At 36.0% G+C, this 25381-nt stretch overlaps 1 protein-coding gene across 4 annotated transcripts in view; it reads right to left on the minus strand.

Moving 5' to 3' along the window:
• UNC79 (unc-79 homolog, NALCN channel complex subunit) overlaps positions 1-25381 on the minus strand; it is a gene marked incomplete at both ends in the record, with an annotated part of 201032 nt that overhangs the window by 148040 nt on the left and 27611 nt on the right. For all 4 annotated transcript variants that reach the window (XM_082852780.1, XM_082852778.1, XM_082852777.1 and 1 more), the window contains 4 exons: positions 679-707; positions 2892-2932; positions 3552-3640; positions 9836-9900. In XM_082852780.1, the coding sequence (XP_082708906.1) occupies positions 679-707; positions 2892-2932; positions 3552-3640; positions 9836-9900 (224 nt within the window). The remainder of the gene's footprint in view (positions 1-678; positions 708-2891; positions 2933-3551; positions 3641-9835; positions 9901-25381) is intronic.

Consider the following 25381-nt stretch of genomic DNA (forward strand, 5'->3'; position numbering starts at 1 on the left):
CCCAAAAAGCATAAATGACTTGTACATAGTCTCATAGCTAGGTGGGAATAGAGCCGACCAGAACCCAAGTATCACAACCAACTAGTGCAAAGTTCTTTGTATCACACCATACTACCTTCTCTTGTACCTTTCAGCAACTGGAGCAAGAAAAGAAGGTGGAAATGGCTTAGGGAAACTGTCATGAACAGTGGCTATTCAAAAGTGGAATCGTTAACTAGAGATATCATTCAACTTACATATAAATTAATATTTTCCATATATACTTGGTCTGGGTATGTTTCTGACACACATATATTGGACTATTTGCATTCCACTTCCAAACAATAAAGACTTTGAGCAAACACGATCATCCTTTACCAAAGTTAAGTTGCATGTATTGCATTGTCACTCAAACCTTTTTGTATTTAGACTTCTATCCCAGAGTTACACATATGCTTTTACTTCAGATTACTTTTCAGAAACACTGTGCATAGATGGGTAAGCAAAAGCAGAAATGTAAATAGAGACCATCCAGACACAGCAATCTTGCATGCTGAATTATTTCCTTTCCCCCTTCACAAATACAGTGACATGTACACACTGGGAAACCATGGTGCAGAAATGAGGCAGATGTCAATGAATGAATTTACATACAAACACAGCAAATCATGCCCCACCACACAGATGGTTTGCTCTTACCTTCTTCTGACATATAGCAGATATTTCAGCTGTAAGGGGAAGGTACACAAAATGTCAACAAAGAAAGAGGGCCCGTTTTAAATAAGGGCAGCCACCAAGGTGAGCAAAAAACAAGCTTAGTAACACAGCCTCCAGATTTGACCAAAACAGCTTCTCCCCCCGCTCAAACTGTCATCTAGTTATGTTTAACGAGGTTAAAAACACCTGTGGTATGTTTAATGAGGCTGCAAATATTTTCACCTATCCTTAGAAATAATTCAATCTTCTCAGACATGACTTAGAATTCAGATCAAATAACTTTAACCTCACCCCCTCATCTGACAGAGAACAAAATTGAGGGTTACATGGCTTCTTCAGAGTCACACAGGCCACCAATGGTACAGGCCAATCTGGAGCAAATGTCACTGGACTCCCTGTCTACTGTTCTTCCATTATGCTATGACACTGAGTTGATGTGATATGCTTAGAGTTTCACCATGGAGATGATTTGCTATATCAGAACTATAGAAAAAAACTTAATAACTTGGATGAATTAGACTCAAACTATCAACTTACATCAGTCCTTAACTAGTGCAAAACCAGCTGCAGGCTTATTTAAGAGAAAGCAATTTCAAACCCATGGATTGGCCAGCTGGAGTAAAGCTGTCAAATTACTTTAGTACTTCAGGATTGACTTTAATAAATGGATAAAAACTCTTTTTAGTGGGCATACCAATTATTTCCATGAAAACTGATGCTTGGGTGTAATTGGAAATAATTTTTCCAAGAATCTGTTAACATTTCCCATGAAATAGTAAGTGCTCAAAAAATAGACTAAATGCCTATGTCACAATTTATTAAAAAGATCAAAGATAAATGTCTCCCAAACTCTGTCTGGAAATTATGAATTAGCGGATGTCAAATCAATGAAATTAACAACTCAGTCGTTAAAACTGATTTTGTATAATTAATGGTTATTTAACAGTTTGATATCTTGGAGTTTATCTTAACCTGAGGTTAATGGGTCACATCTCTGGATAAATAATGAAAAGTTATTATCAGTTTTCTTCCACAGATGAATATCATCTGCAGATCATGGCCAGAATTCAGCAACATATCTGAAATTTAAAACATAGTTTAGAACCTGACTATGGGTTTTACCTCGGAGCACTGGAAGTTCACTAATTTAAGGGGAAAAAAAGGTTACCTTTACCCATATAAGCCCAAATCTTTTTACAGATATTCTTATATAAAATTTTTAAATGTCTCTTTAAAGGATATAGAGGCTGACATTATTGACCCATTTTACAGACGCAGAGCACTCACTAAACAATTTATTTCTTCAGGTTGAGATAACCTAATATTAAGAATTAGACTACAAAGAAGGAGTGTAATTATCATCAGGCAAAGACCTTAAGTTTTGAAAAAAGTGTTTACCGAATTTAGTTAACATGAGGTTTTTACATTTCTTTTTAAGTGAGGCTTTTCGTAAAAATTCTTTTATTATCTACCTCTGAAGTTATAGATCAAGTTCTTCCTGGGTGCCTGATCTGTGCTCAGTATGCCCCCAGCTTTTTCCACTTTTCATCTTTCCTCTGCTAAGTATTTTTCCTGGTCATTTCATCCTGCAATGAGGTGGCTGGAATACCTGCTTCCCCATGTGTAGGGAAACACTCTGTCTGCAACCTGTCAACTTATCAGGCACAGCTTTCAGAACTCTAGCAAACTGCAAGCATTACAATCTCGTCTTTTCACTGAGATGGGTCAGATATATTTATCCCCATTTTACTGAAGGGGAAACTGACTCTCAGAGCAATTAAATAATTTTCCCTAAAAACACAGAGCTGGTAACCGTGGCAGGAGAAAGACCCATTATTTATGCTCTTCTCACTGATGTTCCTTATTTCCTTTCTGACTTGCACAGCAAACTTGCAGGCAACACCTGTTATATACACAGAAAACCCCTTAAGGCAGAATCCAGCTTTGGTCATACAGAATCCTAATTCCAACACCTACCTCTAATTGTGGTGGAGATGATACGTCTTCCCTCATTATTAAATGTGTGGGTATATTACAAGCAAGACACTGATATCATGCTTCATATCAGTGAATATGCACAGAAAGTAATACTTTGGTTGCTGTCTTTGTAAAATAAAACAGTACAAAAGGAGAAAAATCAACGGTGCCATTAGTCATGATTACTCATTATTCATCCCTTCTGAAGTAAGCCATACCTTGCGGCAGAAGAACGTCAATCAACCATTCACTGTGGTCCCTATAAAGAAAAACAGAATTCATTTTTGAACTTTGTTGCAATGTTACCCTTCCACATGAATGCTTATAAGCTGCACGCTATTGCTAAAAGGCTTTTACTATAAAGGATGTGTAATTAAGAGCACTATCATAATAAACTTTTTAAATGTCGAATGCATTCCAGCTAAATTATAAATTATAGGCATTTCATCATATTCAGTTATCTTTAAATGATACTTTCCAGATGCTAATTAAGTCAACCAAAATACAGCATGATTTGTACAAAGCTGAGTGTGATTCTGTGAAACGAACAAGCATAGAAAACCCATATGAATTTTATGTCATGTTTGAAAACCACAGCTTTCTTTTATTTTTCTCTGCGGCCTTTTTCACAGGGTCACTTGAAGAGTGGAGCTGTTTTATTAAGTGGAATTGCTTTCTCTTGTCACATGGAGAGAAATACTGCAATTTTTCAGAGCTGAAATCTTTTTAAATGAAAGTTTGATATATATTAAATATCTGACAAACTAACCTGTAAAAAAACAGAGAGGCTAGTGGAAAATGAAGGTAACAACCAATTTAAGTCAAAGTGATTATTCTTCTCTTCTCATTGTAGCCCTATTTCCTTTTCTTTTACCTACCCTGCAATCCTCTGGCTGCATTCTTCACAGAGATACAATGGGGGTGGTTTATCACCCAAAGCTACAGACAGGGAGGGGTCTATACACATCTGAAACACATGAAAAGACAGAATGAACTCTCCTGTTTATCACGTTCCCTATATCAAGCGCACAAATGTTTCGATAATAGATTTTCGAAAGCAAAGCAGAATAAATATTTTCAGTAAAACCCATTCAACCTATAACTGTTTTCCCACGTTGGAGGTTTAAATGTGGCTGCTGTGGTTTTTCATTTCTCCTGTTATTTGCAATTCAAGTCACAAATAGTGTCAAGAAATCCACCCTCTGGACTTCCCTGGTGGTGCAGTGGTTAAGAATCTGCCTGCCAATGCAGAGGACACGAGTTCAAGCCCTGGTCTGGGAGGATCCCACATGCCGCGGAGCAACTAAGCCCGTGCACCACAACTACTGAGCCTGCACTCTAAAGCCCGTGAGCTGCAGATACTGAGCCACAACTACTGAAGCCTGTGCACCTAGAGCCCTTGCTCCACAACAAGAGAAGCCACCGCAATGAGAAGCCTGCGCACCGCAACGAAGAGTAGCCCCCACTCGCCACAACTAGAGAAAGCCCGTGCACAGCAACGAAGACCCAACGCAGCCAAAAATTAATTAATTATTTTTAAAAAAGAAATCCACCCTCATTCTATAAAGATAAAGAATCATCTTGTGAGTTTCCCTGGTGGCTCAATGGTTAAGAATCCACCTGCCAATGCAGGGGACACAGGTTCGTGCCCTGGCCCGGGAAGATCCCACATGCTGCGGAGCAGCTAAGCCCGTGCTCCACAACTACTGAGCCTGCACTGTAGAGCCCACGAGCCACAACTACTGAGCCCATGTGCCACAACTACTGAAGCCTGTGCGCCTAGAGCCCATGCTCCGCAACGAGAAGCCACAACAATGAGAAGCCCGCGCACCGCAACAAAGAGTAGCCCCGGCTCACCGCAACTAGAGAAAGCCCATGCGCAGCAACGAAGACCCAAAACAAAAAACAACAACAACAAAAAATCATCCTGTTCTGTGGCTGTTCAAATTGCTTCTGTATTACTCATATAGTAACTCCTTCTTTAATGCAGTAAACACAGTAATCTCTCTTTGGGAAAAGGAAAATGTATTATTAAGATTTTAAAATCATAACTGTTACCGAAATGCTGGCAGTAGAGAATTTTGCTTCTCAAGATAGACCTCATTCAGAAAACTTAGCATTAAATCTAACATTGAGTGATGCACTTTTCTTACTCTGGAATAAGTTCTATATATCCAACTTTCAACTTCAGGTAGTGTTTTTTCTTCCACATATGAACTGTAGTTTGTTTAACCCTGTACTGCTCTGTTCAATTTTGAGTTATTTATGCCTGTTTTCATTAGTGTAAGTACAGAGATTAAAGAATTAATCTTAAATTGATCATTAGGATATTTCAAATATCTGGATGTTTTAAATCAAATGGACAAAACATTCAATGACTAGTAAAAAATGAATTTTGTACTTTGCATTGGTTTAAATGTCTATGACTTACTGAACTCTTTTTTTTTTTTTTTTTTTTGGCTGCGCTGGTCTTCGTTGCTGCGCTCGGGCTTTCTCTAGTTGTGGCGAGCGGGGGCTACTCTTCGTTGTGGTGCTCGGGCTTCTCATAGCAGTGGCTTCTCTTGTTGTGGAGCATGGGCTCTAGGTGCGCAGGCTTCAGTAGTTGTGGCACGTGGGCTCGGTAGTTGTGGCTCTTGGGCTCTAGAGCACAGGCTCAGTAGTTGTGGCGCGTGGGCTTAGTTGCTCTGCAGCATGTGGGATCTTCCTGGACCAGGGCTCGAACCCGTGTTCCCTGCATTGGCAGGTGGATTCTTAACCACTGCGTCACCAGGGAAGTCCCACCAAAGTTGTCCTTTTTTTAAAAATAAACATTTATTTATTTTATTTTTGGCTGCACTGGGTCTTTGTTGCTGCACGCGAGCTTTTCTAGTTACGGTGAGTGGGGGCTACTTTTCGTTGCGGTGCACGGCCTTCTCATTGCAGTGGCTTCTCTTATTGCGGAGCACGGGCTCTAGGCACACAGGCTTCAATAGTTGTAGAGCACGGGCTCAGCAGTTGTGGCTCACAGGCTCTATAGCTCAAGCTCAGTAGTTGTGGCACACAGGCTTAGTTGCTCCATGGCATATGGGATCTTCCTGGACCAGGGCTCAAACCTGCGTCTCCTGCATTGGCAGGTGGATTCTTAACCACTGCGTCACCAGGGAAGTCTCAAAGTCGTTTTGAATTCTGTTCCTGCCCTTCAAGAAGTAATCAATCTATGCTACAGCTGAGTATGCAGTTAACATGCCTAGTACACAAATTCTTCTAGAACTTCACTCTGCCTTTTCTTTAGGCTTTTTTTTTTTTTTTTAATGATTTGAAGGGGATAAATGAACTGAACTTATGACCCAAGCAGCCTGTCATTTAAAGTTAAAACCCTTAGGAGTTTCAATGGTTGGGGAAGTAAGAGTTAGAATTCCTAAACTTAAATAATTATACCATCAAAATCTGTAAATTATATATTCCCTGGTGCTAAAGGCCCAGTGTGAAAATTTTCCTTAGGTAACTTTCATGCTTCCTTTGATACAGTGAATAACTACTTTCTGGTGTGTTAAATCAGGGATTGGCAAACTTTCTGTAAATGGCCAGGAAGTAAATATTTCAGGCTTCATGGGGCATAAGTTCTCTGTCACAACTACTCAGCTCTGCTGTTGTAGCATAAAAGCAGCCAGAGACAATATGTAAGCAAAGGAGCACAGCTGTGTTCCAATAAAACTTTACTTGCAAAAACAGGCAGCAGGCCATATTTAACTGCGGCCATAGTTTGCTGACTCCTGTGTTAGCTAATTATCTGGGATTCAAATATTTCATAAAGTGATTTTCAAATAGGACCAAGTAAAACCAAAAAACAGAGTGGGATATAATGAACTATAATTTCCAACATACTTTCATTTTAGGATCCTATCATAACTTTTGGCTCTTGCCTTAAAAGTACTTTTTTGCAACCTACTGCAATATATATATATATATATATATATATATATATATATAATGCTTTTCTATTTGGCAAATCATTATGTAACTGAGCAGGACCTTATGGGGCCTTCCCGAGACAGACCCTTACCCCATATCCTCTGCTGTAGCTCCTCTCCGAAATACCTAGTTATATTACAGTATCTGATGAACATTTCCCGAGTTGTTTTACAGATACTAAAACCACCACTAAATGGAAGAAATTAACTACTTCATGACCACGAGCACTTTGTAGCCCCCAGACCTACTGGCACCTAAGGACTGATAATGTTAACCCCTGTGACATCACCGTGTTACCTCACCATCAACCAATTGGAGAATTGTGCACGAGCTGATCACAGACCCTGCGACCCCTCCCCCCTGCCCCCACCTGGCCTTTATAAATGCTTTGCTGAAACCCACCAGAGAGTTACGGTGTTTTCAGCACTAGTCGTCCCAGACTACTTGTACGGCGCCTTACAATAAATGCTGTGCTTTCCTTCACCACCAGCCGGTATCAGTAGACTGGCTTTACTGCACACAGGCGAGCAGACCCAAGTTTGGTTCATTACTGCCTAGAGGTATAACTCACTATTATGGAGATATTAGGCTTTTTGTGAAAATAAATCCATTTTCCCTGAGCTTTTCCCATGCACTCCATGTAGACCTCTTCTTCAGTATAGGTACTTTACTCTCATTTCTAATGAGTCATTGATACCTCTGTCAGGTAAAGATATTTTTTCATTCCATTCCAAAGTAAAAACTCCTAGGATGTTAGAACTGTGAAGAGTCATTAGAGGTTAGCTAGTTGACCTCTGACATGTTAAATGAATTAACATGACCCTTCAGATTTGTGGCTAGGAGTGTCAATCCTGTTCCGCACTGAACAGGTCAGTTTACATCCACGTTAATATGTTCACATCTGACTGTTACATTTAAAAACAGTTATTTTCTGTCTATAAATATAATACATGCCCAAGGTAAAGGCTTCAGATAATGAAGAAAAGGAAAGAAGAAAATTTAAATAACTCATTAACCCTCCATCTCAATGCAATCACTGGTAATATTTTGATGAGAATTACTGGTTGGTGTTCATTATGAAGATGAATATAAAATTCATATATGTGATTTTTAAACTACATTTGCATCATACTGTACACTTCATAATTTCTTTTTCATTTAACATTATTCTGCAAGCATCTGGATGTTGGGTACCCTTGATTTACATGTCATATGCTCATATCTCTGTGGGTTTGTGGAGTGCTCATATTGTAAAGAAAGAATAACCCTGAGCCAGACCGGTGGTCGTGCAAAAACAGCCTCTGCACAGGAAATGACAACAAGAATATTCCCTTTCTGGGAAGCATAGAGTGAAAATGTAAAAGGAAGCCCTGGGCTTGAGAAAGTAAAATCTGGGGGGGTGAGAGAAACGTTTAGGGACTAGATAGAGGTAGTGGTTGTACAACATTGTGAAGGTGATAAATGCCACTGAGTTGTCCACTCTAAAATGGCTAGTTCTATGTTATGTGAATTTTACCTCAATTAAAAAATGACAGAAAGTGGGATGGTTTGGCTTATCCTGGAGGACTGGCTATAGGGAATGGCCTGTGAGGAAAGTGAGGCCAGGCCAGAGGAGTAGACTGGGCTGTTTGCCTAAAGAGAGGGAGAATTTCTAATTCATGATGGCTTCTGCGGGAAGGAAGCCAAAAACCATTACTAATCAGGAAGTCAGAGGACTCCCGAGAATGCAGTCTGACATAAAATCAAGGAAAAAATAACTGGAAAAATTAAACAGATTTTCAGTACCTCCTTTCGGTTGATGTCTGGGTGAACGAAGAGGGCACTGTAACTTAGGCAGAAAGAGGAAAGGACAGATATAGAAACTACGGGAATTGTGAAAGTCTCACCACTGTGAAGAATTAAGCTGAATACTATATGAACTCACTTGTGTTTAGCTCAAAATGTCCTCACACCAAAGAAAAGTACCTTTGAACCCCAAATGTTTATGGAAGTTCAGAGGAAGAGTACACATCGTAGAATGGGAGAGGACTAAGCTTCCATTGGTGGGTTACCCTCACCTGCTCTTTCTCAGCATAAATTCATTCAATTTACTTTCATCAAAAGCAGAGATCAAGCATAATAATATAAGGATGTCCTTTGTTGGTAAGATATATCTAGATGACAATGTGATAACTGGCACTCCTGTGCCACTTTTGGTATATGAAATACATGTTTTATTCCATTTAGAGTTCTTTTTGGCTCCATTTATATTTATATTTTTTATAGCTCATTTTACCTCTTCTACTCTGTTTCTAAAAATTAGAGTATTATTTTTCTATTATTTGATAATCTTTACAATCTACCTCTCTATAGAACAAGAGAGGCAAACTTCCTTGACAATAGGTTCTAAAAAGCAACTTGAACTCTAATCACTTGACCTAACTCCCACTCCTCAGAATTTAAAAATTAACCCATGTAAATCCAGACACAGGTCTCTCCAGCCAAGTGTTGTATCCGACAAATATACCAAAAGTAATTTTGTTAAGTGGTGTAATTATTTTTCTTAATTTTCTACTTCAAAGATTCAGGATTATAACAGGACAGAACCAATTAGATGTGGTAGGAAAAGAATAAGGCTGAGAGTCAAGGTACCTAGTTCTGTCTGCGTGACCTTAGGAGAGTGACTTGACCTCTCTAAACCACTGTTCCCTTACCTCTTTTGTAATTTTCCATGTGTTTCCTGTCCAACTACCTCTCAGTCATTTCAACTAAGTCACATCTGTGATCTGAGCTAAGACTTAACAATTTTATCTGTTTTTGTCCTACGACTCTTGAATTCACATAGTCACACACTAGACCACTCATAACTTGTAGCAAACACATGAAAACAGGGCCAAAGTACATTCCCCTGAGTTTATTAGCCCAGACAGAAATCAGTCAAGGACTATGTAAGTGTTTCACCAGAATTATTCTGATAATTAGCACAGTTCTCCACAGCACTTGGCTATGAACTCAGAGTCAAATCTGCAGATATCACTATTCATTGCTCTGTCTTGAACCAATCCACCAGAGTACAGTCAGATCCAAGTAGAGAACGGTCATTTGAGATGACCACAGAGTACAGGCTTCTGCTTTACAGAGAAGGATGCAATCTCCATTTCATTCAGCAATTTGCTCCTGATAATTTGACCACTGACAATATAATACAGCACCATGTCTAATCAAACAGTACCTTCACAGCTGGTTTGTTAATTGCGTTGTGGCATTCAGTGTGCTGGCAGTGGATGGGGTTCCAAGCTGTAAAGCAAAGCATAGCTGATGAGTATTTCTCACTGACATTATTCATGCCCTAGGAAAAACACAGCAGATACTTCATTAGTTTTCCTTAAATAGAACCATCATCAGAAGGTTTCCTAAAATAATTATTTTTTTTTCAGTCTATGAAGTATTTTTAAATTAAGCAAAGATATCACAACCCCATCCATTTTCCTATGGGGAGAGACAAGCTAATATAAGGTGACATACCCAATACCATAATATTATTTCACAATGATATACCATTAGTAAATTCTTAGAAGCTTTTACATCTGTGTTTTCACTTGATCCTCCCAACAACCCTGTGTGATAGATACAGCAGATTATTAACCTCATTTTATGTGTAAGTTAAAATTTAAAAGGTTAAGTAGTTTGCTATGGTCACAGAGTTAGTAAATGAAAAGCTACGACTAGAACATATATCTCTTGGTTCTCAAAACTGTGCTCTTTTCACTATAGTATACTATGCTAAACATCCTAGATTTTTGGCACCAGGAAGTGTTTTAGATTAATAATAACTGAAATGAGTAGTAAGACAACCTCCACCATTCCATTTCCCACCCATCCCCATTAAATATGGAGACTGAAAAGATGAGTTTCTTGCCCAAACGAAATGTGTCCCTCTCACACATTAGTCACAGTCTAAACCTCTGCTAGTTTGCTAATACCCAACTCCTCAACACAGTATACACACAGAATGAGGACAAGAACCAAGTGATCTGAGACAGATCAGAAAGAGAATTACAATTACTTCTCATCACCCAGATGATTCTGTAGCCCAAGGCACTTAGCTAACAATATTCCACCATAAAAAAAAATGTAATAGGATTTTATGTTTGAAAGTAGGACATTTTTCTAAATCGCCATATTCTAATCCTATAGGACCATGGTTGGCCTAATATATAAAAATCTGCAGATGAGAAGATATTCTTAGTTACATGTCTAATTATAATCCAAAAATATTTGTTATTAATGATCTGAGCCTAAGTTGTGCTCTGAACATTTTGTAAAATTTTCTAAGAGTGTCCCAACTTCAATTCTTCTATGCTATTGTTAGACCAGGAATAAGACTATGTGTCTGATTTGGAATTCAGGAAAATATGGTCAACAGAACCAGTGACCTTAAAAAAAATACACAATGGGTCTATTTATTTAAAAAGAAGTACAGACTAGAACTACTACTATAATAACATAATATCATATTGATTATATCTTTTGAGAGAAAGAAAGAGGAAATGAATGAGTAAGGAATGGATGAATGAAGAAATAATTTAAATAAAGACATTCCATATTTGTTTCCTACATGTGGAAAAGTCAAGATACAGTAGCAACAAGTTTTCTTGTGTAATTAGAGAAATCTAGAGAAAAAAGAGTGCCTTCAACCAGTACAGAAGTTGCAAATACATGGAACGTGTACCCCATTCCTCCAATCCCAAACTCATGACAGATAAGAGCATTCTTTCCTGCTGAGTCTAGAACTGGCCTTAAAATCTTTCTCAACACTGAGCTCCAGGAAGTCACCACTAATCAAAACAGAGTTGGCATACAAGATGAAATCTGCTAACCATCTCTGAATCCATGTATTATGAGAATATTTGCAGATCACTTTATAAATATTAAGAAAAAGTTCATGACATTTTATGATAAAAGTAATATTTAAACTACATAACAACTGTTATGGCACAGGTACAAACAAATTAGAACATGAAAAGGCCATAGCACTTGATCAGAGTTCCAAAAACTCCTGCTCTGCCAGAAATTAATGCTTTATATGTGGATGGTGGGGATATCTAGGAGGTCCTACTCCTCTTTTTATTCTATTTTTACAGGGTGTCACTAACTTAAGCACAGGTTGTAGAATACCTCCTTTAAGTTCACCAAAGTCACACTAGATTTAAGCTTACTAGATCAGTGATTATTGGCTTTTGTTTTGTATCACAAATCATCTGTAAAGGTTTTTAAAATATGATGCCTGGAACCTCAAAGCCCAGGTATCTGTAACTGGGAAAAGCAACAGAGTTGATTCTGATACAAGGACAATCTACATACCTCACCGTATGGCAAATATTTTCATGATAGACCTCCCTTTATTTGAAAATAAAAACAAAAATATAGCATAAACGTGGCAGACAAGAATTCTGCTTCCAAAAATGACAGAGTAACTTATATTAGACTCGCCCTCTTACCATAAATAACTAGAAAACTAAAAAATACATGAAACAACTGTTTTAAGAAACCTGACTAAAGGTAGTACAGGACAATGACCTTTGAGAGAAGAAACAATGAAATGAATCCTACAATTACCCTTGGTCTCTTCCTGGAAGCAAGTTCCAGGTCTTGGTCCTAGAGGTAGAAAGATAAGCACAGTAGGGTGGTTTCATTGAGTTGAGGGGACAAAAAAAGAATTTAGAAAGGCAAAGCGGCTTAAATTTGCTGGGTAGAGTACCAAAGACGAGGGATCTATGCAAAGAAAGAGCTCCAGATATCTGAGTAGGAATCCTTTTGGGTCTTTGGCTTTACACTAAGCTGAGCATGTGTAAGGCAAAACTCCATTAAGCTGCTTAGAGAAAACTACGGGGGATCTGTAAGCTTAATAATTCCTACATTTCATACAGGGCTGAGAGATATTTGAGCTTCAACCGGCCAGAGTGGAGGGAACTCAGTGAAAACCTGCGATATTCAATTGAGACTCTAGGAGGTCACACCTTAGTAGTTGGGCTAAACTAACATTAGGGAAATGGCTAGTCCAGGTTCACCCTAAGAAAATATAAGAACAAGGCTTGAAAGGGTCAAGCTGATCCACCAGTAAGCTGGCTGCCAAAACAAACTTCAATGCACTGTAATGGAAGGCAGCAAAATCCAGACACTCAATAATGTAATGTTCATGAAGTCCAGTCAAAAATTACTTGATATTTGAAAGGGGAAGAAAATATTATGCAAGAAAATATTACCCACAATTAGGAAGAAAAAATTGGCCAATATAAACAAACCCAGAAACTACAGAGATGAGGTAATTAGCAAACAAAGACTTTAAAACAGCTATTATAAACATATTCAAAGTAAAACATGAACACAATGAGGACAGAGATGCAGGACATAATAAAACAACCAAATGGAATTTCTAAAAATTAAAAATACAATATCAAAAATTAAAAATTCTTGGAATGGGCTTAAAGGAAGATTAGACAATGCAGAAGAAACGATCAGTGAATTCAGAGATGTAACAACAGATCCTACCCAAACTGAAGTACTGGAAGAAAAATAAACAGAGCTTCAGTAAGCTGTGGGAAAACATCAGGCAATATACCTGTGGTTAAAAGCCCAGAAGAAGCAAGGTTGTGGGGGAGGGGGTGGAGGCAAAAATTTGAAGAAGCAATGGCCAAATTTTTTCAAGTTTGATGAAAACTATAAACCCACAGGTCCAAGAAGCTCAATGAATCTTAGGCAAAATAAAAGCAAAGAAAATAACACCAACACTCATTATAATCAAATTGATGAAAACCAATGATAAAGAGAAATATCTTAAAAACAACCAGGGAAAAAAAGACATTACTTACAGGGGGACAAAGATAAGAATGATCACTGGTTTCTCGTCAGAAACAATGCAAGCCAGAAGACAATGGAACAACATCTTTAATAGGCTGAAAGAAAAAAACTGTCAACCTATGATTCTAGACCCAGTGAAAATATCCTTCAAAAATGAATATGAAATAAAGACTCTTTGAAGACAAACACAAGATAAGAGAATTCATTGCCACCTGAGTTCCACTACAAGAAAAGCTAAAGGAAGGTCTTCAGGCTGAAGGAAAATATACCAGATGGATGCTAGGGCCTACACAAAGGCATAAAGAGTTCTGAGCATGATAAATATAGTGAATAACTACAAACTTTCTATATATATAGAAGTAAAATATTTGATAAAAAACTAAAAGGATGGGAAGGGGAAAATGAAAGTGCACAGGATTCTTGCATACGTGTAAACTAGTATAATATTACTTGAAGGCAGACTATGAAGTTAAAGGTGCATATTGTAATTGTAGAACTGTATTCTTTTTAAAAAGAGGTATAACTAACAATTTAAAAAGAGAAACATGGAATAGTAAAAATTAACCAAAAGAAGGCAAGATATTAAAATGAAAAGGAACAAAGAATAGATGGGAAAAATAGAAAACAAGCACAAGATGATAGACTCAAGCCCAACCATATCTGTAATTACACTAAGTATAAATAGCCTAAACAATAAATACATTACATGTAAATAGTCTAAAAGACAGAGATTGTCAAATAGGATTTAAGTTTTTCAAAAAGCATGACCAAATATATGCTGCCTGTGAGAAACACACTTGAAATACAAAGGTAGAGAAGTTAAAAGTAAACGATAGAAAAACTTATACCATTTAAATGCTAGTCATAGGAAAGCTGGAGTGTCTATATAAATTCAGACAAGTAGACTCCAGGACAAAGAATATTACCGGGAACAAAGGAGGATGTTTCACACTGATGAAAATGTCAATTCATCAAAATAACACAACGGTCATAAATATGTGTGTATCTAAAGATAGAGTTTCAATTTACATGAAGCAAAACTAACAGAACTAAAAGGAGAAATAAGTCTATAATTAGTGTTGTAAATTTGAACAATCCTCTCTCAGTAAGTGATAAAACAAGCAGACAAAAAAAATCAATAAAAATAGAAGACTTGAACAACATTCTCAACAACTTGACTTAATTGATAACTATAAAATTCTCTACTCAATCACTGTGGAACAGACGCAGTGTCTAGGTAACATTTACTGAGACAATATTCACATTCATAAAGTAAGCTCCAAAAATTTAGATGGAGTGATAGAATAAAGTATGTTCTCTGACCACAATAGGATTAAACTAGAAGTAAATAACAAAAATATACCTGGAAAATCACCAAATATTTGTACATTTAAAAAAATATATTTCTACTCAATCCATAAATCAAAGAAGAAATCACAAGGAATATTATAAAATATTCTGTTCTGAAATACAATGAAACCACAGCATATCAAATTTGTAGGATGCAACTAAAGGAATGCTTAAAGGGAAATTTATAGCTTTAAATTCTTATTTTGGAAAATTTTAAAGGTCCAAAATAAATGATTCATGCTTCTACTTAATAAGATAGAAAAAGAAAAAATTAGATTAAATATTAGTAGAAGGAAGAAAATAATAAAGATAGAAGCAGAAATCAATAAAATTGAAAACAGAAAACCAACAGAAAAAGTCATAAAACCAAATGCTGGGTTTTTTGGGAAAGTTCAATAAAATTGATAAGCCCCTAGGTAGCCTGATGAATAAAAAAATAGAGAAGAAGTAAATTATCAATATCAGGAATGAAAGGTGGGACATCACTGCAGATACTGCAGACATGCCAATAAATTGGACAAGTTGGATAAAATGCCCACATTCATCAAAAAACTTGGTTACACAATTACAAAATTCAACTCAATTAAAAGTAGACAGTTCAATGCCCCATAACTGTTAAATTGAATTCATAATGTAAAACCTTCCCACAAAGAAAGCCCCAAGGCCAGATGGATTTACCAGATGGATTCACTATTAATTATTAAAGGGATAAATAATACAAATCTTACATAAATTCTTTCAGAAAATAGAAGAGGAGGAAACACTTTCCAACTCATTTTATGAAGCCAGCATTACTCGATAGACAAAACCAGATGAAAACATTATAATAAAAGAAAACTAAATCAATATCCCTCATAAATGCAGGACCAGAATCACTTAACAAAAAATTAGCAAATTGAATCTGGCAATATAATATAGCCAACAATGTGGAATTTATCCCAGGAATGCAAGGCTGGTTTAACATTGCAAAGTAAATCAATGTAATTCACCTTATTAACAGAATTAAGGGGGGAAGTCATATGATCATCTAATAGGAGAAAACACATTTGACCAAAATAGACATTCACTCATGATAAAAACTCTCAGCAAACTATGAATAGGTGAGGACTTCCTCAATATGATAAAAAGCATCTGTGAAAATCCTACAGCTAACATCATGTCTAATGGTGAATGTTTGAACACTTTCCCCCTACAGATGAAGGAAAAAAAACAATGATATCCACTCTCAGCACTTCTATTCAACACTGAACTGGAGTTATGAGCCAGTGCAATGAGAGAAGAAAAGGAGAAAGGAAGAAGGGAAGAAAGAAATGGAAGGAGGGAGAGAGAGAGAGGGAGGCAGGCAGGCAGGTAGGCAGGCAGACAGACATACAAATTAGAAGAAAAAAAGTTTTAATTATCTTTATTTGCAAGAAAGCATAATCATATATACAGAAAATCTTAATAAACTTACCAATAAGCTACAAAAATTAATAAGTGAATTTAGGAAGGTTCAAGGATATAAAAGTCAAAATACAAAATCGATTATATCTGTATAAATAATGTCAATAAACAAGTAGAATATTAAATTTTAAAACACTATTTATAACAGCACCCAAACCCATAAAATATTTAGGAATACCTTTAACAAAATATCTACAGGACCTGTACACTGAAAACTAGCAAATATTGCTGACAGAAATTAAATACGACCTAAATAAATGGCTAGAAATGCCACATTTATGGATCAGAAGACTCAATATTGAGTCTTTTCTCAGGAGGTCAATTAAACTACAGATTAAACTACATATTCAATGTAATCCCAGTCAAAATGCAATCAGGCTGTTTTGTAGAAACTGACAAGCTGATAGCAACATTTCTATGAAAATGCAAAGGTCCTAAAAATAGTCAAACAATTTTGAAAAGGAACAAATCTGGAGGATTTACACTACATAATTTTGAGATTTACTATAAAACTATAGTAATCAAGATAGTGTGATACTGGTGAGAGGACAGACAATGAAATAAAATATGGGGTCTAGAAATTGATCCACACATATGTGGTCAATTGGTTTTCAACAAAACAGTCCAGGTAATTCAATGTGGAAAGAGTAATTTTTTCAACAAATTGAACTGGAACAATCGGATATCCTTACGGGAAAAAGTCAACCCTTACGTCCCACCATATACAAAAATTAATTCCAAATGGACCATATACTTAAATGTAAAAGCTTAAACTATAAACTTCTAGAATAATACACAGGAGAATTTCCTTATAACCTTAGGGGAGAGGAAAGAACCATAAAAGAAAAAGAATTGATACACTGAAATTTACCAAAATTTGAAAATTTTGCTCTTTGAAATACCTGAAAAGGAAATCCCCTGATTAAAAGAATATATTCACAGTACGTATATCTGAAAAAAGTCTTCTATTTTGAACATATAATAGACAAGCAACCCAATTTAAAAATGAACAAAAGATTTCATTGAGAACTTCAAAAATATATGTGTGTGTATATATATATATATGTATATATATATATACATATATATATATATATATATATATATATATATATATAGGCACCTGTAAAGATGTTCATTAGCATTAGTCATCAGAAAAATGCAAACCAAACAACAACGTGATATTACTACTTGGCCATCAGAATGTCTAACATTAAAAGACCAACAATCCCAAGTGTTGATAATAATATAGAACTAGAACTCTCATATACTTCTGGAGGGAGTATAAGATGGTACAACCGCTTTTGAAGAAGGGTTTGGACATTTCTTATAAAATACACTTACCATATAATCCAGCATTTTCATTGCCAGTTATTTATCAAAATAAATAAATGTATATCTTCATAAAAACACTTTTATATGAATGTTCATAGCTTTACTCATAATAGGTAAAATGTTCATCAAGAAGTGAATGGATAAACTGATATAGCCATACAATGCATTACTACTCAACATTTTAAACAATGGATAAATTTTAAAAACATTATGCTGAGTGAAATAAGCAGACACAAAAAGAGTACATTCTATACGATTCCATTCATATGAAATCCTAGGACAGGCAAAACTAGTCTATAATGACAAAAAGCAGATCAGTGGTTGCCTATGGTGGATGGACTGAAAATAAAACTAGGAGATATTTGTGCGGTGATGGAAATGTCCTGTATGTTGATTACAGCTTTGGTTACATTAGTGTATACACTTGTCAAAAGTTATCAAACTATGCTTAAAATGGGTCATTTTATTGCATGAAAATTATATCTCAACAAAATCGATTTTTTAAAAAAATGAAGGACCAACCAAATGTATACTTCAAAGGAAATGAAATAGTATACTGAAACCTGAGAGAAAACATTTGTCTGAAAATTATCTAGTCAATGAATCAAAAGATTTCAGGAAAGTGTGTGGCATCTGTAACATGAAGCAAGAACATAAGACCTCTATAAAAACAGGAGTAGACAGTCACAGAAATTCAGGGTGACATAGGACACGAACAGAATGAGATAAAAATTGAGTTAGGTAAGAGACATGATGAACATAATTAAACTAAAAATTAGGTAGCAAAATTAGAGACCCTCATTCAGTGCAATAAATAGAGCTGGGGCTTCCCTGATGGCGCAGTGGTTGAGAGTCCACCTGCTGATGCAGGGGACATGGGTTCGTGGCCCGGTCCGGGAAGATCCCACATGCCGCGGAGCGGCTGGGCCCGTGAGCCATGGCCGCTGAGCCTGCGCGTCCGGAGCCTGTGCTCCGCGGCGGGAGAGGCCGCGGCAGTGAGAGGCCCGCGTACCACAATAAATAAATAAATAAATAAATAAATAGAGCTGATTTGGGGAAAAAGTCAAGTAAGTTATAGAGTAAACCAACCTGAAAAACTAAGAATATAGAGAAAAAGAAAAATGTATGGAAAATAGTGGCTATTAACAGCTACACAGCACAGAAAATGAAAACATGACCTATGAATTACAGGTGTTCCTGAGGAATAAACCAAGACAATTTGAACACAGCAATAATTTAAAATTTCATTAATGCGAAATTTCCTGAAAAAAGGACCTGAATTTGCAGATTGAAAGTGTTCTTCACATTATAGAAATTAATGAAAAGATACTTATATAGAAATATTTAAGAAAAGGGTTTTTTTAATAAATAGATAAGGCTCCAAGAATTAAGAACAACAAAGGTAACTCCTGTAACAGATAAAAATCACTGGTCTAAGATTTGTCTTCTATAACTCTGATATTCCAGAAAACTATGAAGCAATTTTTACATATTTTTCACAGTGAGGCAGACGTTTCTTTCATGTGTGAAGAAATAGAAAGACATTCTTAAATATGCCTGACCTCAAAAAATATATATGACCTTCATTTCACCATTGAAAATATTACATTAAAAAAAGTCTGGGTTCCATTTCTCCAGAAACAATAGACAAATAAATTCAAGTCAGTTCTCCTAATGAGAACAATTAGAAAACCGGACGAGATTAAATGCAAAAGGAAATAAACAAACAAACAAAAACCCAGAGAATTGTATGGGAGAATTATGGGGCCATGATCCAAAAGAAAATGGGATTGCCAAAAGGTAGGCCTGGCATTTGAGGCCACTCTTTCTCCTTTGCCTATTTCTCTTTCTGCCAATTCCACAAGATGAGCAGATTTCAACAGACTCTCTGAAATAAGGGAACTAAATTTGGAATTGGGTGACTACCAAGGAATGGGAAACCTAAAAATCTCCCTGGGCTGTGGGTAGAGGTCCCAAAAGGTCACACCTAGGAGTAAAGAGGAACCAGAAATAGACCAACCCTCACAGGGACTGAAGACCAGCTTCAAATCATCTCAAGAACTGACCACAGATTTTTTTTTCTGAGCTGCATTAAAGTGACCTGGGTTACCAATTCTACAGCCTCCTGCCAGAAGCAAACACACAAATACTCTCTGAAGAAACATAACTTAATCCTAAACCTCAAATTAACTCCATAGTTTTTCTATCTAATACCTTGCATACAATTATTTAAAAAAATACAAAGACAAGAAAAAAAAAAGAAATGACAATAGAATCAGAATCTCCAGAGATCTGGAATATTGAGTTATCAGGAAAAGACTTTAAAGTAACTATGCTTAATATATTCTATAAAGTAAGAGACAGTTAGAGAATATAATCAGATATTGGAATTTTTAAAGAACCAAATGGAAATTCTAGAACTTCAAAATACAATTAACAAAATTAAGACTACATTTGGGAAGTTAACAATTAATGATGGGGAAGAAAAGTCAGATAAAAAGATTCAGAATGAAGCATAGAAAGATGAAATGAGAGAGGAGAATACAAAAAAATATTCATAGAAGACATGGGAGAAAAGATGTAACATATGTGTCATTGGAATTCCAGAAAGAAGGATGAGAATATGGTATAAGCCATTGTTGAAGAAATAAGGGAACTTCCAGTTACAGCCATGATGTTTTAAGAATGTACTGGACTTACCCTTCAACTGGACAAAATGTATAAAGCAACTTGTTTCCGACACTGGGCATAGATTTTAACACAAGGTTGCAATCCTCTGAAAAGAGGGGAACACACAAATTAAGTTCTACATTCACCTTGGTTTTCTGCCTGGGAACACTTGCAAACTGCAGCAAAGAGAAGTGAAACCCAATTAGTAATTAGCATTTTCCATGGGTAGAGGAAACATCAGAGTGAAGAAGTGCTAATGCAACTGGAATTTGTAAGTAAAGTGAGAACAGCAGGGAGTGCCAGAGAATAGGTCCCATAAATCTGTGTAAGGATGCGCCTCAGGTCCTTGGCTTAATCCTAAACTGCATGGTCTCACAGAAAAACTTCACAAGGACTAGCAGAGAACACATACTTAATGGTTGAAAGCTGAACAGAGATTTTATAGGTCACATTGTGCTAGAGATGCACTGTATTTCCAATGTAGCCAAAGTGAGGAACGTTGGTGAACACACCAGATATTCAGGAGACCACAGATAGGTCACTACTAAAAAACTAAAGGTCAATATCCCTGATGAATATAGATACAAAAATTCTCAATAAAATACTAGCAAACTGAATTCAGCAGCACATGAAAAGGATCGTTCACAATGGTCAAGTGAGATTTATCTGTGGAATGCAAAAATGGTTCAACATACACAAATCAATAAATATGATACATTACATTAGTAGAATGAAAGAAAAGAATCATAAGATTACCTCAACAAATGCAGGAACAGCATATGACAAAACTCAAAATTCATGATAAAAACTCTTAACAAATTAAGCATAGAAGAAAAATATCTCAACATAATAAAGGCCATATATAACAAGCCCATGGCTAACATCATACTCAATGGTGGAAGGTTGAAAGCTTTTCCTCTAAGATCAGGAACAAGACAAAGTACCCACGCTCACCACTCTTATTCAACATAGTACTGAAAGTCCCAGCTAGAGCAATCAGGCAAGAAAAAGAAATAAAATGTATGAAAATTGTAAAGGAAGACATAAACCTGTCTGTATTTGCAGATGACATTATTTTATATATATAAAATCCTAAAGATCCAACAAGAAAACCGTTAGATCAATGAATTCACTAAAGGTGCAGGATACAAAATTAAGATACAAAAATCAGTAGCATTTTTATATACTAACAATGCATTTTATGAAAAAGAGATAAAGAAATCAATTTCATTTACAATAGCATCAAAAACTATAAAATACTTAGAATAAACTTAACCAAGAAGGTGAAAGATCTCTAGTGTGAAAACTACAAGACGTTGATAAAAGAAATCAATGACACAAATAAATGGAAAGGTATCCCAAGTTAATGAACTGAAAGAATTAATATTGTTAAAATTTCAATACTACCAAAAGCCATCTATAGATTCAATGCAATTCTGTCAATATTACAATGGCATGTTTTATGGATGTAAAAAACACTCCTAAAATTTATATGGAGCCACAAAAGACCTCAAACAGCCAAAGAAATCCTACAAAAGAACAAAGCAGGAGGCATCACATTCCCTGATTTCAGGCTACACTATAAAGCTATAGTAATCAAAACAGTATGGTACCAGCATAGAAACAGACATACGACCAATGGAATAGAACTGAGAGCCCAGAAATAAACCCAAGCATATATGGTCAATTAATATTTGACAAAGGGAGCCAAGAGTACTCAAATGGAGAAAAAACAGTTTCTTCAATAAGTGGTGCTAGGATAAGTGGATATTCACATGTAAAAGAATGAAACTGGATCCTTATCTACTCACAAAAATTAACTTGAAATGGATTAAAGACTTAACTGTAAGACCTGAAACCATGAAAATCCTAGAAGAAAACATAGGAATAAGACTCGTTGACATGGGGTTGGTAATCATTTTTTGGATATGACACCTAAAGCATAAGCAACAAAATCGAAAATAAACAGGTGGGACTCCACCAAACTAAAAAGCTTCTGCACAGCAAAAGAAACCTTCAACAAAGTGAAAAACAACCTATGGAATGAGAATAAACATTTTTAAACCATATATCCAAAATATATAAAGAACTCATACAGCTCAATAGCAAAAAAGAAGAGGAAAACAATTTAAAAATGGGCAAAAAACCTAAATAGGTATTTTTCCAAAGAAGATATACAAAAGGCCAACAGGTACATGAAAAGGTGCCCAACATCACTAGTCATTAGGGAAATGCAGATTAAAACTACAAGGGGACTTGGGGACATGGTGGGAGAGGGGGAAGCTGGGGCAAAGTGAGAGTAGCATCGACATGTACATTACCGAATGTAAAACAGTTATCTAGTGGGAAGCAGCAGCATAGCACAGAGAGATCAGCTCCGTGCTTTGCAATGACCTAGAGAGGTGGGATAGGGAGAGTGGGAGGGAGGTTCAAGAGGGAGGGGATATGGGGATATATGTATGCATATGGCTGATTCACTATATGTATGCATATGCCTGATTCACTTTGTTGTACAACAGAAACTAACACAGTATTGTGATGCAATTATACTCCAATAAAGATCTATTAAAAAAAAAACACACGAGATACTACCTCACACCTGTTAGAATGACCAGCATCAAAAAGACAAGAGAGGGCTTCCATGGTGGCGCAGTGATTGAGAGTCTGCCTGCCGATGCAGGGGACACGGGTTCATGCCCCGGTCCGGGAAGATCCCACATGCCGCGGAGTGGCTAGGCCCATGAGCCATGGCCGCTGAGCTTGCACGTCCGGAGCCTGTGTTCCGCAACGGGAGAGGCCACAACAATGAGAGGCCCGCGTACCACAAAAATAAAATAAAATAAAATAAAATAAAGACAAGAGATAACAAATGCTGACATGGATGTAATGAAAAGGGAACCCTCATGCACTATTGTAAATTAGTGCAGCCACTATGGAAAACAGTAAAAGGAACACTCAAAAAGTTAAAAATACAACTACCATTTCCACTTCTGGAAATATAACCAAAGGAGACAAAAATACTAACTTGAAAAGATATCTACACCCCCATGTTCACAGCAGCATTATTACAATAGCCACGACATGGAAGCAACCTAAGTGTCCCTCAATGGATAAACAGATAAAGAAGTTGTGAGTACAAATTTCCAGTTATAAGATAAATAAGTACTAATGGTGTAAGGTACAACATGATGATTATAGTTAACACTGCCGTATGATATATAATAAAGTTGTTAAGAGAGTAAATCCTGATTTCTCATCACAAGGAGAAAAAATCTTTTTCCTTTCTTTCTTTTCTTTGTGTTGATATATGAGATGATGGATGTTAGTTAAACTTACTGCAATAATAGTTTCACAATATATACAAATCAAACAATCATGCTGTACACCTTAAACTTACACAGTGACATGTTAATTATTTCTCAATAAAACTGGAAAAAAAGAAAATTTCAATCAAATAGAAAAAAAAAGAATAGTTTTCAAAAGAAAAAAAGAAGGCAGTTTAACCTTCAAAAGAGCAACAACTTGGCATGAAACTAGAAATCAACCACAGAAAAGGAAATGAGAAAAAATGATCACATGGAGACTAAACAACCTGCTACTAAAAAAACCAATGGGTCAACAATGGAATCAAAGAGGAAATTTTTTAAATACCTTGAGAAAAACAACAATGAAAACACAATCATACAAAATCTATGGGATGCAACAAAAGACAAATATATATATATATATATATATCTGAATCATTTCACTGTACAGCAGAAATTAACACAACATTGCAAATCAACTATACTTCAATAAAATTTTTTAAATTAAAAAAAAAATCTATGGGATGCAGCAAAAGCAGTCCTAAGAAGGAAGTTTATAGCATTACAGGCCTTCCTCAAAAACAAGAAAAATCCCAAATAAACAACCTAACCCACCACCTAAAAGAATTAGAAAAAGAAGAAAAAACAAAACCTAAAGTCAGCAAAAGGAAGGAAATAATAAAGATAAAAGAAGAAATAATAAAGATCAGAGAGGAAATAAATAAAATAGAGATTTTAAAAAAATAGAAAAATATCAATAAAACCAAGAGATAGGTTTTTGAAAGTATAAATAAAATCAACAAACCTCTGGCCAGGCTTACCAAGAAGAAAAGAGAGAGGACCCAAATAAACAAAATAAGAAAAGAAAGAGGAGAAATAACAACCAATGCCACAGAAATCCAAAAACAGAAATCATAAGAAAATACTATGAACAGTTATATGCCAATAAAATAGAAAACCTAGAAGAAATGGACAAGTTTGTAGAAACATACAGCCTGCTAAAACTGAATCAAGAAGAAACAGATAATTTGAATAGACCAATCATAAGAAGTAAAATAGAATCTGTGATTTTTTAAAAAATCCCGGCAAACAAAAGTCCAGGACCAGATGGCTTCATTTGGGGATTCTATCAAACATACAAAGAAGAACTTATACTTATCCTTCTCAAACTCTCCCAAAAGAATGAAAACGAGGGAAAATTCCCAAAGTCACTCTATGAATCCACCATCACTCTGATACCAAAACAAGACAAAGACACTACCAAAAAAAAAATTACACGCCAATATCTTTGATGAATAGAGATACAAAAATCCCCAACAAAATATTTGCAAATTGAATCCGAGAACATATAAAAAGGATCATACAACATGATCAAGTTGGATTCATCCCAGGGTCTCAAGGATGATTCAATATATGCAAATCAATCAGTGTGATACACCACATCAACAAAAGACAAAAACCACATGACCATCTCAATAGATGCAGAAAACGCATTTGATAAAACTCAACTTCCATTCATGATAAAAACTCTCCCCAAAGTGAGTACAGAGGGAACATATCTCAACATAATAAAAGCCATTTATGACAAATCCACAGCCAACATAATACTCAGTGGTGAAAAGCTAAAAGACTTCTCACCAAATTCTGGAATGAGACAAGGACGCCCACTCTCACCACTCTATTCAACATAGTATTGGAAGTCCTAGCCATAGCAATCAGACAAGAAAAAGAAATAAAATGTATCCAAATCAGAAGGGAAGAGGTAAAATTGTCATTATATGCAGATGACATGATACTCTATATAGAAAACCCTA

The sequence above is a fragment of the Leucopleurus acutus genome, assembly GCF_964270905.1.
Source record: "Leucopleurus acutus genome assembly, chromosome: 1".
NCBI classification, from domain to species: Eukaryota; Metazoa; Chordata; class Mammalia; order Artiodactyla; family Delphinidae; genus Leucopleurus; species Leucopleurus acutus.